Consider the following 16559-nt stretch of genomic DNA (forward strand, 5'->3'; position numbering starts at 1 on the left):
CTTTTGTTAGTCTGGGAAAGATTTAATTTCTCCCTCATATCTGAAGGGTATTTTTGCTGGATAGAGTATTCTTGGCTGAAGATTTTTATCCTTTAAAGTTTTGAATATGTCATTCCATTCTCTCCTAGCTTGTAAGGTTTCTGCAGAGAAATCTGCTGAAAGTCTAATAGCAGTTCCTTTGTAGGTTATTTTCTTCTGCCTTGCTGCCCTGAGTATTCTTTCTTTGTCATTCATTTTTGCCAGTTTTACTACTATATGCCTTCCAGTAGGTGTTTTTACATTGACGAATCTAGGAGATCTAAAAGCTTCCTCCACACACATTTCTCTCTCATTTTCTAGATTTGGGAGGTTCTCTGCTGTTATTTCTTTGAGCATCCTTTCTGCTCCATTCTCCTTCTCTTCACCTTCTTGGATACCTATAATTCTTATGTTCCATTTCCTCATTGAGTCAGATATTTCTCGGAGACTTTCTTCATTTCTTTTTAGTCTCAGTTCTCTCTCTTCCTCTGTCAGGAGCCATGTAACATGTCTATCTTCAGTTATGCTGATTTGCTCCTCTATGATGTCCACACGAGCATTCAGGGATTCCGTATTTTGTTTTATCTCTTCCATTGTGTCTTTCATCTCTAGCATTTCTGATTGATTCTTCCTTATAGTTTCGATCTCTTTTGCACAGTAGCTCCTGAACTTGTTGAATTGTTTCTCTATAGTCTCTTTTACCTCATTGAGTTTTTTGACAATAGCTATTCTGAATTCATTGTCATTTAATTTACTTATTTCTGAGTCCTTAGGGCATAATTCTGGGTATTTATTGTTTTCCCTCTGGTCTGGAGTTTTGATGAACTGCTTGATGCTGGAACTATGGGTTTTCCCAATTGTGATATTATTCTGTTGCAGTTACAGCCTGTCGCCACTAGATGGGGGGCGAGAGCTGCATATTCTGAGCCCTTGGCCTTCAGCTGAGTTGGCGCCGCACAGTGCAGGTGGTGGGGGGGTTGTTTTCTTTTGCACACAGTCCAGGTTTCCCAATTAGCTCTTGCTATCTGGTCTCCTGGGGTCTTGGCTTGATGAGGTCACCCCACACAAAAGCTTTCACCCTGTTAGAGGGCTTCCCTCTAGGCTGCAAGGGCGCTTGGGAGTCCTGGGTGATCCTGTGGATGCGCCACCCCTCCCTGACTCCTTCCTTCTCGGAGCCTCCCACGGCAGCGATCCCAGTCTCTAGGGGAGGAAGCAAAGTTCTCTCTTACCCCGTTCCAGCTCCTCTGAGGGGGGCTCCAGCCTCTCCGCCCTCCGTCTTTTGGCTGCTGTTGGTCTCCAAGGATTCCTGTGGTATTAGGATATTTTCTGTTGGAATATGATTGCTCCTTTTTGTTGTATGTTGGAGGGGAGAGAGTCCCGGGCAAGCTCACTCTGCCATGATGCTGACATCATTCCCATAGCTAATGAAATTTTGCAAATTTTCAAATTTTTAATTTTCAAATTTGTAATTCAAATTTTACAAACAAATGTTTTTTCACACAGGTAAAACATGAAGCATTAGAAATGTTGCAATTTTTAGAGAGCTGTAAAGCAGTGCAACGTGATGAGAGTGCCACATATAGTCTGTCATAACCACTCAGCTCTCCATTGTAGCACAAAAGCCACCATAGACAATATGTAAACAAATGAGCCTGGCCATGTTCCAATAGAGCTCTATTTCTAGGCACTGGAATTTGAATTTCACGTAATTTTCACCTGTCACAAAATACTATTCTTTTGATATTTTTTCCAACAATTTAAACATTTAAAAAGCATCCTTAGTTTCAGGACATACAAAAACAGGCACTGGGCTAAATTTGGTCTATGGGCTGTAATTTGCTTACCTTACTTCCCCCATCTATATTTCCATCCTTTTGCCAATACCACATTGTCAGGATTACTGTAGCTTTATATACATCTTGAAATCAGGTAATCTGAGTCCTCCAACTTGGTTCTTTTTCAAAATTGTTTTGCCTATTCTAGTTCCCCTGCCTTTCTACATACATGTTAGAATCAGTTTGTTGGTTTCTGCAAAAAATCCTACTCAGATTTTTGTTGGAATTACATTGAATCTACAGAGCAATTTGGGGAGAATTGACATCTTAAAAGTATTGAGAGAACTTGGTATATTTCTCCATTTACTTAGGTCTTTGATAACTTTTATCAGTGTTTTGTATTTTTTCTGCATATAGAGTTTAGATTTTGCACATATTTTGTTAAATTTATACCTGTGTATTTCATCTATTTTGGTCAGAGCCATCTTTTTAAAATGCAAATTGGATCATGCTATTTCCCCTGTTTAAAACTCTTCAGTGGGGTCCGCCCAGTGGCATAGTGGTTAAGTTCACACTCTCTGCTTTGGTGGCCTGGGATTCGTGGGTTTAGATCCCAGGTGTGGACCTGCACACCACTCGTCAAGCTGTGCTGTGGCAGCATCCCACATACAAAACAGGGGAATACTGGCACAGATGTTAGCTCAGGGCCATTCTTCCTCACACACACACATATAAAACCCATCAGTGGTTTCCCACTGCTCTTTGGATAAACTCTGTAATCTTTAAAAGCCTAAAAAGCCCTGCATGATCTTGCCCCTGCTCTCCTTTTGAGCCTAATTTTATGCCATTCTTCCCCTTGCTCAAAATGTTCCAGTCTCAGACTAGCAGGAAATGGTTTTATCAGCTAAGGGATATAACTTTTAGAATATCTGAAAGAGTAAATAAATGTTTTCAACCAAATACTTAAAAAAATATATTTTAACCTTATTGAAAAGAGCTCTTCAATGACCTCCAGCAAAGAATGAACTTAGATTTTGGCCAGGTCATTAGGCTCTCTGTGTGGAATTCTTTGATCTTTAAGTCTATACTCCTTCCACTGAAGCAGAGTGCTTTATGAATATTGTTTACATGGAACTTAGCTTTGTATATATTAGCTAAATAAAATATTCTTTCCTTCTTTATAAACATGCTGAAACTTGACAGAAAGGCTGGGTTTCTGACCAAAGCGAGGATCCTGTCACAGTCATTATACATGAGTGAAGTTAAACCTTCCAGCTATTAAAATAGTTCTCACATGTACATGTCTACTGCAAACTTTATTATAACATCCAAGGTAGAAATGTAAGACTATAGTGATGTTCTGTGAGAAGGTCTGCAGCTACATGCCTAAGAGAGCCACAGCATTCATTTAAAAAATAAATAAACCTTAAAACCAGCACGTTTAGTCAACCAATGTTTATTCAGCTCATTGTGCTAGACATATAGAGATGAATAAATTATAGCCCAGGCCTTAAAGAAGCTCATCAGGCTAGAAAGGAGGCAAGGACCATATCATGAAAACCTAAGGGGCTTGTATTCCATCCTTTAACTCGGAGCTTCCAACACTTCCATGCACATGGAATTACCTGGAGAACTTATTTAAAAATCAGATTCCTGGACTCTTCCCTCAGAGACTGACTAGGTAGGGCTGTGGTGGTTCCGCAGGTGGTTCCTATTTAGCTAGCAACCCCTAGTCTGCACACTGACCTTTGAGAGCCAATGTATTAGGTAGGATTGAGCCACAGAATAATTAAGCTAGGTAATAAGATGAACATGTTAGCATTTTAGAATGTTAAATCTGATAGTAGTATAGAATAGCGGAATCACCTGAGAATTCATTAAACTGCAAATTCTGATATAACAGGTCTAGAGTTGGGCCTGAGATACTGCATTTCTAGCAATCTCCCAGACGAGGCTGATACTGATTGTCTGAGGGCCACACTTTGAGTAACAAGGGTAGAGAGGTTGGATTGGAATAGGGTGAGACTACAGGAATTGAGATCAGTTAGCAGCTTACTGCAGGAATCTAGGCAAAAGATGGTGACTATCTGAACTGCCAGCAGTGTTTGGTAATGACAAGAGAGAGTTCTAGTGAAATGTATTAGATAAAATTGGCAAGACTGATTTAGGGATTTAGTCAGATGTACATCTGGACGTGAGGGGAGGGGCGTCAAGAATGGTCTGAAAGTTGAAACTTAGCTATCCAGGTGGATGATAGTGACATTAACTGAAATAGGATAAAGACAGAGGAAGAAGGTGGCCTGGGGGTAGAGGAAGACTGGTTAGCATGGAAAAATTTCTTAGAATTGAGAAAGAGGGTAGCCAGAGGATTGGTTTTGAATGTATTGAATTTGAGGAATCTGTGAGATATCTAAAATGTGAAAGGTGAGTAGAGGAAGAGAAATCCACAATGGACCAAGAAGTCAGACAGTTTGGTTGATAATAGAAAGAACCGTTTCAGAGGCATTTTCAGGAGGGGAAGTTCACATTATCATTGCCACTGAGATACCAAGAGAAAGATTATATATGGTTTAATGAGAGTGCATAAAATTATGCTTAAAAAACTGACATTCCAAAATGCTGATTGGCTAAAGGGAGTTCATAAAGTGCCCAGGTTAGTTTCTCTCTCTCTCTTAATTTAGAGAAAGATTTAGGAAGGGAGACAGTTTTTTCAAGTCATTTATCGTGGTAGGTCTCACAGTGCCTTTTTCATTCAGATTTTCTTCTTTCTTCCCCATCCTCCCACAGATTGATCACACTTACAAGAGCTGCTATGAAACAGGGGAAGTGAAAACTAACAGATGAAAGTTTTGCCATGCACTGAAAGGAAAGCATCATCTGTGAAGTTCTATTTTTAAAAATGTCTGCTTGTAACACCTTTACCGAACACGTTTGGAAACCTGGTGAATGTAAGAACTGCTTTAAACCTAAAAGCTTGCACCAGCTCCCCGCAGACCCTGAGAAGGCACCCATCACCCATGGCAATGTGAAAACTAATGCCAATCACAGTAATAACCACCGCATCAGGAACACCGGAAATTTCCGGCCTCCTGTGGCTAAAAAGCCCACTATAGCTGTGAAGCCCACTATGATGGTGGCAGATGGACAAAGTATATGTGGTGAGCTTAGTATCCAAGAACACTGCGAGAATAAACCTGTCATCATAGGGTGGAACCGAAACAAGACAGCCTTGAATCAGAAACCACTTAATAATAATAGTGAAGATGATATTGAAGGATTTAGCCATGTTCCTAAGCCTTATAGGCATGATAGCGCAAAGAAGATATCAAATAACAATAATGGACTAACTGAAGTATTGAAGGAGATAGCAGGCTTGGATACCAACCCTCAGATAAGAGGAAATGGAGCAAACTCCAGAGAAACATTCTTAGGAAGAATAAATGATTGCTATAAACGATCACTAGAAAGAAAGCTTCCACCAAGTTGCATGGTGGGTGGGATAAAGGATACTCAAGGCAAGCATGTTATTCTGAGTGGGAGCACAGAAGTGATCAGTAATGAAGGGGGCCGGTTCTGTTACCCAGAGTTTTCTAGTGGCGAGGAGAGTGAGGAAGATGTACTCTTCAGTAACATGGAGGAGGAGCATGAAAGCTGGGATGAGAGTGATGAAGAGCTGTTGGCCATGGAGATTCGCATGAGAGGGCAACCTCGCTTTGCTAACTTTAGGGCAAACACTTTGTCTCCTGTTCGATTCTTTGTGGACAAAAAATGGAATACTGTCCCCCTGCGAAATAAATCTCTACAGAGAATCTGTGCTGTAGACTATGATGACAGTTATGATGAAATCCTGAATGGTTATGAAGAGAATTCTGTGGCCTCCTATGGGCCAGGAAGCATTCAGAGCATGGTATCATCTGACTCCACATCACCAGATTCTTCTTTAACAGAAGAATCACGGTCTGAGACAACCAGTAGTTTATCCCAGAAGATTTGTAATGGGGGAATATCTCCTGGTAACCCAGGAGATTCTAAGGACAGGCAGGAAACTGAGCCCAATTATGAAAGTCTCTCTAGTAATAATCAGGAGGAGGACTCATCACAAGCATCCAAAAGCTCAATAAAAGTTGGAGAGACACACAAAGCAGTACTTGCTCTCCGTTTAGAAGAAAAGGATGGCAAGATTGCTGTACAAACTGAGAAGCGAGAAAGTAAAGCCTCTACAGATATTGCTGGGCAAGCAGTAACCATAAACCTCGTTCCTGTAGAGGAGCAAGCGAAGCCCTACCGAGTTGTGAATCTGGAACAGCCGTTGTGCAAGCCATATACTGTCGTGGACGTGTCAGCAGCCATGGCCAGTGAGCACCTCGAGGGCCCTGTTAACAGTTCTAAGATGAAAAGCTCTTCTACTCCAAACTCTCCAGTGACATCACCTGCATTGACATCAGGACAAATAAGTGCGCATTTCCAAAAATCCAGTGCAATCCAGTACCAGGAAGTATGGACTTCCAGTACCAGTCCACGGCAAAGGATACCTAAGGTGGAATTAATTAGTGGTGGAACTGGACCAAATGTCCCTCCAAGGAAAAACTGTCACAAATCAGCACCTACTTCACCCACAGCTACAAACATTTCATGTAAAACCATCCCTGTTAAGTCACCTAATTTGTCTGAAATAAAATTTAATAGTTATAACAATGCTGGTATGCCACCTTTTCCAATTATCATTCATGATGAGCCAACTTATGCTCGGAGTTCCAAAAACGCTATCAAAGTTCCCATTGTAATCAATCCAAATGCATATGACAATCTAGCCATTTACAAAAGTTTTCTCGGAACAAGTGGAGAACTTTCACTGAAGGAAAGAACCACAAGTATGATAAGCCATACTTATGAAGAAATAGAAACTGAAAGCAAAGTGTCTGATAACACCACTAGCAAACCCACTGAATGTCCCCAAGCTAAAGGATTTTCAAACAGCACAGAGTGTAAAAGGGGTTCAGTGGCTCAGAAGGTTCAGGAGTTTAATAGCTGTCTTAACAGAGGTCAGTCTTCACCACAGAGAAGCTATAGCTCCAGCCACAGCTCCCCAACAAAGATCCAGAGAACCGCTCAAGAACCTGTGGCCAGAACAGAAGGAGCTCAGGAGTACCAGATGGTGGGCAGTGGCAGCAGCACCAGGGAGAAAGCAAGCACAGTGCTTTCTCAGATTGTGGCTTCCATCCAGCCTCCACAGTCTCCTCCAGAAATGCCCCAGTCTGGCCCTAAAGCTTGCAGTGTGGAAGAGCTTTATGCAGTTCCTCCAGATGCTGATGCTGCTAAGAGTACACCCGTTCGGCCCAAATCTCTCTTTACATCTCAGCCCAGTGGTGAGGCTGAAGCACATCAGACCTCAGAAAGCCCTACCACCAAAGTACAGAAAGATCCACTCACAAAGCCAGGCACCACCCCTCCCTCCAAATTAGCGACTAACCCCCAAAATGAGCCACCACCTCCCTTTCCCCCACCACGCTCTACTTCCTCCCCTTACCATGCAAGTAACCTTTTGCAGAGGCATTTCACCAACTGGACCAAGCCAACCAGCCCTACCAGGTCAACAGAAGCTGAGTCAGTTTTGCACTCTGAAGGCAGTAGACGGGCAGCTGATGCAAAACCTAAACGCTGGATATCATTTAAAAGCTTCTTCCGCCGTCGGAAAACTGATGAGGAGGATGACAAAGAGAAAGACCGAGAGAAAGGGAAACTGGTGGGCCTGGATGGCACAGTCATCCACATGCTGCCACCTCCTCCAGTTCAGCGCCATCACTGGTTCACGGAGGCAAAAGGGGAGTCTAGTGAGAAGCCAGCCATCGTTTTCATGTACAGGTGTGACCCTGCCCAAGGCGAGCTCAGTGTGGATCAGAGCAAGGCTGGGGCAGACCAGTCAGCAGTCACAGAGAAGACGGCAACAGAGGATGGGTTACTACAAGACTCAGAGAAGGAGAAAAAGAGTCATTCTTCTCCATCACAGATTCCTAAAAGAAGTCTCAGGTATGTAAAACAGACTGGCAGAATGTGGGAATTCGGTTTTTTTTAAAGATTTTATTTTTCCTTTTTCTCCCTAAAGCACCCCGAGTACATAGTTGTATATTTTTTAGTTGTGGGTGCTTTTAGTTGTGGCATGTGGGATGCCACCTCAGCGTGGCCTGATGAGTGGTGTCATGTCTGCACCCAGGATCTGAACTGGCGAAAGCTTGGGCTGCCGAAGCAGAGGGCACGAACTTAACTACTCGGCCACAGGGCTGGCCCCTGTGGGAATTTTTTTTTTAACAAATTTTCAAGTGCTAAGTTTTTTACGTCTTTATGTTTGCGTAAGAGCCATTGCACTCAGTGGTCATCATCTTTCTTCATAACTGCATTCCAGGGTTAGAATATTATTAAATGATCTTATTTCACTGAACAAAGTTTACAGCCCTGGATCTTTAGCCAAAGTAGCCTGCTGCATTCTGATGAAGGCAGAAGGGCTTTAAAATAGAAAAACAAATCAAATACCTTAATAGCAATAAATAATACATTGCTTTGAAATTCTGTGGTAGTGTGAGGAAGAAACAGGATCAAATGAGTAAATGATGGTACTATTCTTTCCTTCACTGTAGATGAAATAAACTCTTCAAGAGGCCAGCCCTGTGGCCTAGTGGTTAAGTTTGACGTGCTCCACTTTGGTAGCCTGGGTTTGGTTCCTAGGCACAGACCTACACCACTCGTCAACAGCCATACTGTGGTGGTGACCCACATACAAAATAGAGGAAGACTGGCACAGATGTTAGCTCAGGGCAAATCTTCCTCAGCAAAAAAACACAAAAAAGCCTCTTCAAGCAATTCTTTTTGACTTCCACCAAGATGTTGTCTCTATATGCATTACTTTATTTTAAGGGAATTTGGTTTTTTTATTGCTATCTCTTTCTGTCCTTCTTTCAAGTATTGTGGAAAAGGGGGAGAGAGGGTCAAGCAGTTTATAGTTATTTAACCGGTGTAAATGGAGAAGTTGCTTATTGAGATTGAGACCCAATGGTGTAATCCTCGATCCAGCTAGGCAGATTGTATACCCACACCAGTTCTCTAGGCATTAGTTTTCTTTAATACTTTAATAACTGTTGTATTGATTACCTACTCTGTGGGCGGCACATCCCAAAATCTATCTCGAATCCATATAACAGCCTGACATATTGGTTGCCTTCTTCAGATGAAGAAAATCAGAGAAGTTACAAATCAGCCAGATTAACACAGCTACTAATTGTCAGAGCCAGAATTCAAATTCTCATCTGTCTCACTCTAAAATTTGTATTCTTCCTATAATGTTGCATTGTTAATGAACAGAAGATCAAATAATTTTATATTTTCACTTCTAATCATTGACATAAACATTTATATTGAGGAAGCTTAAGTTTTTTCTTTCTCATTTGTATTGTAAACAAGATTAATGAACCTCCAGTAAAAACAAGGAACTGTTATCCCAAGTCTGTAACAAATGGGATGATTTCCTTATATCCCCTGTCCTTTTTGTTCTTAAAGATATGACCTGAGTCTTCCATTCAACTGATTGAGTCTTCCTTCCTCTTCCCATCTAGTAAGCCTTCTCTCCACCAAAGACGGCAAACTCTGATGATAGAGCAGATTCTCTCACCAGCTTTTCTTCTGAAAAGTATAAATAAAAGTAAAGTAAACACTTAATGCCTTCACTTTCTCTAGCAAAATGTTAGGAAGTTTTATATATAAGCTTTTTACATAGCCCCAAGTGGTTGTCAAAATGCTAACAAGTTACTGTTTTCCTCAAATCCATATAATACCAAAGCAAGTAGAATAGTGGTAATATACTCCTGGAAAGGAATAGTCTTGTCATTGGTAGTTGAAAGTGGATGGTAGAAAATTGTATTCCAGTAGTAATAAAGCACATGTATTACAGGTTATTTAGGAAAGGAGCAATTTAAACAGCACATGGTAGGAGTTACCTATGAGGGAATGGCAGATAGTTCTTGCAGATCAATAAATCGCTTTATTCCTCATTAAATATGACTGTGGTGTGTTTATCCACATCCTGGAAGGCAAGGCCAAGAAATGATTTGGCCTCTTTTCTGTGGAATAAGTCTACTTTGGCCTCATCCCACTATATGTGGGCTTGAGGGCAGCCCAGGCCCTTGGCCCTATACAGCTTATATTTTCACAGATTTGGTTTCTGGTAAGGAATCTCTTCCTGGCTTACAGGTGGCTGCCTCCTCGCTATGTCCTCACTTTCCTCAGTGGGTGTATGCAGAAAGGGAGAGATTGAGACCAAGCTCTCTGGTATCTCTTATAAGAACACTAATCCTATAAGACAGGGTCCCACCTTTATGACCTTATTTAATCTGTTTCCTTAGAGGCCTCCATCTTCAAATACAGCTACACTGGGAGTTAGGGATTCAACATATGAATTTTGGGGGGACACAGACACTCCATAACACATGCCATGGGTCTTCAGAGAAGGAAGAGCCCCTGTGAACAGTGAGACATGGGTAATGTAAGATTTGAATAGTCTTTAATGACTGGCTGAAAATTTGAAATAAGGATGGAAACATACACTGCAGCCTCATTGTGAGGGGCTTTGAAGACCTGCAGGTAGTCTGGACCTGACCTTGACAGGTCACAGGATCTAAGGATTATGTAGAACAGAGGAACTGCAGAACAAAGATATTTCAGGAAGAGTCCCCTGGCAGGGTGGGTAGAAGGTACAGGTTCTATGGTCCCTCTTGTAGCAGCTTTCTCAGTCTTTGAAGCCTGCCTTTTGTGCTCACCTCTGTCCTCTCTTGATACAAAGAACTGAGATAGTGGGGCACGCTGCAAGACTTGACTTATTGCTGGTGTCACAGATGTCATTTCTTCATCCAGCCAGGTCTTCTAATAAAAATCATAAATGTGTTGACCTTAAACAAATAGACAACCAATTATTTCTCCAGCAAAAATGGGTTTTTTGGGGATCAACAGAGAATTGTGATTCAGGATCTGCAACCATGGCAAGCCACCTACAAGTTCTGAGCAACAAGGGGAGGGGAAACTCTTTTATAGAGGGGAAGGGGAAGTTGGGAAGGCTATTGTAAACAAATAGTCCATTGGAGGGATTGAGAGTTTGAAGTATAGTGGCTTTTCATTGGCTGAGTTGCGACTATATCTATTGGCTGAGCTCTTGGGCAAGAAGAAGTCTTTCTTCTTCCTTTTGGGCTCTGCTATCTTTGTAGGGCATGAGAGCTCCCCCTCTGCCCTCCCAACTCCATTTTAAATGAGGTTTCTGTTTATTAGTTTTCACAAATGTCATACTAGGCCAAATCCTTATTTCCTAACATTTTGTGAGTTTGTGTAATTGTATTCTAAGAATAAACCTCTGAAGGTAAGGATTGGTCCCAAAGCACCATTATGAATCTCTCATCTCTGACTACTTAAATTATTTTATTTCCCCTTTTCAGCTATTTCACTTCTGAGCAATGATGCCCCTTAAAATTTTCCTACTCACTTTTTACACTTTGCTCCATTTATACTTACTACCCTGTTCTCTCTGTGGGGAGGGAGGCAGTGAAAAATAGTTTCTCAAAGTGTGGACCTAGGACCAACTGCATCAGAATCACCTAGGTGTTTGTATAAATGCAGATTCCTGGGCCATAGCCCAGAGCTGTAAAATCAGTCCCAGAGGTGGGAGCCGCAAATCTACATCTTTAATGAGTGCCCAAGGTAATTGTCTGATGACAATTGGTATAGTATTTTAGAATACAGACTTTGAAGTCACTCAGACCTGAATTTGAATCCTGCTCTCTCCACTTATTAGCTCTACCATCTTGGACATCTTGAGCTCTGCTTCTGTTTCCTCATCTGTAAACTGAGAGGCAGAATAATCTATCTGTTTAGAGCACAGACTCTAGAGCTGAACTGCTGGGTTTGAATCTCAGCTCCACCAGTTACTTGCCACGCTACCTGAGGCAAATGACTTAACTTCCCCGGGCTACGATTTCTTCATTTGTGAATCAGAGATAATAACCTGCCTAGTAGGTTGTTGTGAGATTTAAAACAATTTATGTAAAGGGTTAGAAGGCAGGGTGTGATTTTTTTTCCCCCACCTCCAGGACATATTTGACATGTCTGGAGACTGTTTGGTTGTCACAACTGGGGAAGCAGGGAGTGGTTCCAACACCTACTGGGTAGAGGCAAGAGATGCTAGTGTGATCCTGCTATGCACAGGACAGCCCTCCACAACAAAGAATTATCTGGTCCAAAATGTCAATAGTGCCAATTTCGAGAAACATGGCTTAGAACAGGCACATAATAAGCACTGTGTACATTTGGGCTACCATTGTTGTTTACTATTGTGAGAATAACAAGCCTTACTCAAGTATTATTGTTAGGAAATATATATTTAAGCACAGTACCTAGCACGCATCAAATTTAGAGGTAGTGTTTGTGGTGATTATTATTAAGAAGCCAATATCTGTAAACACAGTCTTTTTATATAGAGCAGATCCTATTTAAAGAAGTCATGTAAATAATGTAATGTAAATAATGTAAATAATGACTTTGTAAATGTAAATAATGTAAATAATGACTGTAATGTAAATAATGTAACGTAATGTAAATAATGACTTTGTTTAACATATTTCAAAAGTAGAACACATCTATAATCATTAATACCTCACATTTCAATAATAGCTTTATTCTTTTCAAAGCACTTTTCTTCATCTTCATAATCAAGCATTTATTGTTGCATCTTTACAGTACACCAAGCTTGCCTGGTGGTACCAGTGTGGTGGAAAGAATATGGATGTTCGAGTTGGATAGTATCAAATGCAGATCCTGACTATACCACCTAAGTACCTGTGTAATCTCAGGCAATTCATTTCACTTCTTTCAGTCTCAGTTTCCCCATCTGTAAAATGAGAATAATTGCATCTACTTCCTGAGGTGTTTTTGTGAATTAAATGGAAAGGTGTGTGGCTTGTGCAATGTCAAGTACGAGTAGGTTCTGAGCAATTTTAGTTCCCATTCTCTCCCTACATCCAGGCCCTCAGTGAGCCCGCAGTGTTTTTGGAGAGTCTAGGGTACATAATCATCTACCTCCTCTGATGCAAAGGCAGCCAGGCAGCTGAGGGAGATTATGGGGAAAGTGGGAAAAGGTGTAGTGACTTGTTTCTCTAGTACTTCTGGGCATGCAGAAGAAGTCCAGATCCCTAGAAAAGCTCTTTCATACCCTACCTGGGTCAGTCCTGTTGGAGAGGCTTGTAGGTATTTTCTTCTAATGTCTTGCTTTTTCAGGAAATATCCATCAATATCTCACCCCTTTCTTTAGAAATGAGCTAAGGCCAAAATGGTGATGCAGACACATTCCTTCTGTTACCACCTACAAACATAGGTTCTTTACCCGCGACACAAGAGGGGCCAAATAAAAACTAGAATACCAGGCTTATGGCAAGGAAAGGGTTTTTATTTCAGGTGATATCAGCCAGGAGATGAGAGCAAGCCTTCAAATTTGTCTCGTTTCATATCTCCCCAAAAGAGGGGAGGCAAGGGGTTTTAGAGGTTTGTGAGGAATGTAGCTGTTTGTAGATGGCAGGGGGGAGTCAGGGCCCTTGCTGGTCAAAGCTTTCCCGCCAGCCTGCACTTGGCCTTGGGACACTACTTACAGGGAGGAGGAGGAAGAGATGATATGAAATCCAGGTGGTTGTCCTTGGCTGTTTGTCTCCATGGCAGATAGTAGATTCTGGAACCAGGAAGCCAGGGAGTAAACAGAGGAAGAGTGCTTTGGTTTTAACCCCATATATCCTGGGTTTAATGTAGGGGAACTGATATCAGAGCCAGCATTAATTCTGCCCTATTTTATGTTCATTTCTCAATCTTGAAGGATTTGGGGCAATGACCAATTTAGCTACTTCCTGCTGAATAAGGGCATAGGTTGTTTTATCTTGTTGAGCCAGCCTTTTCATAAGGCAGTGATGCAGGTGGGCTTTCAAAGTTAGGTCTGTGTTGCATAAGTAAGTAACCAGTTATTTAATAAGAAGCATTTCTAGAGAAACAAAAAGAAAAAACAAGGTCAATGGTTGGAGCAAATCATAAACCAGTTCCTGAGCCCAGGGGGCAGCCAATCAAGATTCCTAAAAGTGAGGGTCAAAGCATCTTTTGCAGTTTAAAATGTCTTGATGGTGTCATCAGGCATTCAGGTAGCTTTCTGAGTGGTTTACACAGCAGCAGGCATGAATCTGTCTTAAGTTTACATCAAGTGCTCCAGCTTCAGTTTTTAAGGCTTCAGGAAAAAGGGCAGGTTCAGTTCTCAGTGATTCCAAATGAAAATGATAGAAAAAAATGGAAACATTAGTTTGGAGATTTGTTATTTGAGATATTTCAGGAGACTGGAAGAATTCAGGATCCAGTCCAGTTTACAGATATAAAACAAAAACCTCAAAGACAATTAATGGAATTAGAATATAATATCCATGAATGTGTATTATAGTTTCTATTGAAACATAATTTTTCTCTCTAAAATCACCCTCATTTTTAGCAAAAATACTAGTTGTAAAATAAGTTTAGTTTTAATAAATTTGGCCCAACTGTTTACATAAGTACAGTAAGAATAGCAGTTGATCATATAGGTTCTTTTGAATCTGCTTTGCTGGAACTTTTTACAAGGAATCTCAGATTGAACTTTAAAGGCCTCTCAAGGCCAGGAAAGCCAGACCAAGAACTTGTCATCAGATTTTGCCTGCAATACCTACAAATTTGGGTGAATTCCTCTCTTTGAGAGGTTTCCCAAAATATTGAGGTTCCTTGCACCTGCCAGGGGGAGTGACATTCTTTACTCAACCTTACCAGGTTACTGGGAACCCATAAGCAAGGTACTAGGCCAATATTTCCAACTGGCTTTACTCCAGAAAGTCAACCTTTATTTTTCAAAAGCTGTCTTGTCATATCTAAGCCTGTTGGTTTTTTTTTTAAATATGACATTCCAGTCAAAGCCTTGGTAATATAACTAGTGTTTCCAATTGTGTCCTGTTATAAGACAAACAGATTCTTATTGAACTTATGCAGACAACTATATAGCCATGAAAATAAGAATTTCCAAATTCTGGAGGGATCAGGTAGGGAGAAAAAGATAAATGTTTCGATTTTGTTTACAAATGTATGATTTTATCAAATTGCTATAAATCATAGTTAGCACAAGAGAAAAGAGGCAATGATTTTTTTAAATCTGAGGAAACAAAACACAAAACGTTTTTAAAAATCAGTAATATTTTAAACAAGAAGTCATAAAAATTATAATCATCTTCATCAGTTCATTTAGTCCTGTGTAATAGATTTTTTATCTTAATCTTCTCTTGGTAGTTTTATGAGGTCATCAGTTTCTCCATTAGAGTTCTGTAATTTATCTAGCTCAGTTTATAATCTGAAAGTTTATCATAAATCTGTATTTTAGAGCAGGTGTCAGTCTTTTCCATGAACTTTTCTGAAGGTGAAACATATTTGCAAAAACATCAGAGTAAAACAACTGTCCATAAATAACAAAAGACTTAAAAATGACAATTGACAAAGATACTTGACTATTTCTGTGACATATAACACTTTGAAATAACCAGAATTAAGACTGATAACTAGAACAGATCAGGGTTTTAGTAATGTTATACAGCCTTTAAAACATTTTTATCAATAACATTTACCCATACAATATCATAGGTCCCCATGTTTAATTATCACTTTCACCACGGTGACAGTTAAAGAATTTTAGGTGAACGCAGAGAATTAAATAGCTATAAGAAGAACTTCGGCATCTCTGATTAAGGACCTGATAAAAACAATATAGGATATTTATTTTGATAAAACATAAAATCTTTATTCTTCTGGTAGACTCCTCAAAGAAAAAAAATCTTTCATATTTTTGTTTTTACCAATAGCAGACCAAAAGTTTAGGAAAATTATCTTTTTAAGAAAGAGAAGACCAAGTTTTAATTTTGTACCAGATTACATTAAAATTTATTTACAGAATTAAATTTATTTTAATCTCAGCCAACTTGACCATACATAAAACTCTTAGGGGTTTTACTTTCATAAACCTTTTGTCACTTATTTTTTACATTCAGAATTTGTCCCAGGTTTCCTTTCTTCCCTTCAAGTACTTTAGGACAAATTTATCTTTTTTTAACCCAACAAGCAAAAATACTTTTATTTTTATACCTTGTTACTGAAAACATATATTTTATTTTCCTTGTATACAAATATTTTTTCCTTAATTTTTAGTAGCTTTAATTTCATATATTAATTAGAATTTTTAACTCTTAGAAACCTTAAATTCTAAGTAAAAACCGACTAGGCAATTATAAACTTTTTTTTACATTAGCATTCTGAGGCTTGACAAATTTACAAATACCTTTGATAATTTTTAGAAACATTAGTTTATAGTAATAAAACACAGATGTGTTTATTGATAGACCCAAATGCTTTTTAGTTTTTCTGTAATAAGCCAAAAGTAGATAAACTTAGACATGTTCAGCAATAATAATGTTTCAGTATTCCATCCTATCCAAAAATGACCCAGATATTCAACAGATTTTGTTATTTAACTTAACATAGTAAAACTCTAATGTTTTAGGTTACCAAAAAGATTTTGGAAGCTGTTTTTTAAGTATACAGACCATAAAACACAATTATTATACTCAAAAACTTTTACCCATTTTTATCTATTTAAATTATTTGTTTTTAGGAATCATGTTTAGATTACTCTCAAAGACT

At 39.7% G+C, this 16559-nt stretch overlaps 1 protein-coding gene across 9 annotated transcripts in view; it reads left to right on the top strand.

The window, feature by feature from the left end:
* Positions 1 to 16559, top strand: part of PEAK1 (pseudopodium enriched atypical kinase 1) — a 294511-nt gene that overhangs the window by 227580 nt on the left and 50372 nt on the right. For all 9 annotated transcript variants that reach the window (XR_006887507.1, XM_046653653.1, XM_046653651.1 and 6 more), the window contains one exon: positions 4581 to 7820. Coding sequence is in view for 8 of the 9 variants with exons in the window: in XM_046653653.1 (XP_046509609.1) it covers positions 4693 to 7820 (3128 nt within the window). In the remaining variant the exon portion in view is untranslated. The remainder of the gene's footprint in view (positions 1 to 4580; positions 7821 to 16559) is intronic.

The sequence above is a fragment of the Equus quagga genome, chromosome 2 (genome assembly GCF_021613505.1).
Source record: "Equus quagga isolate Etosha38 chromosome 2, UCLA_HA_Equagga_1.0, whole genome shotgun sequence".
Lineage (NCBI taxonomy): Eukaryota > Metazoa > Chordata > Mammalia > Perissodactyla > Equidae > Equus > Equus quagga.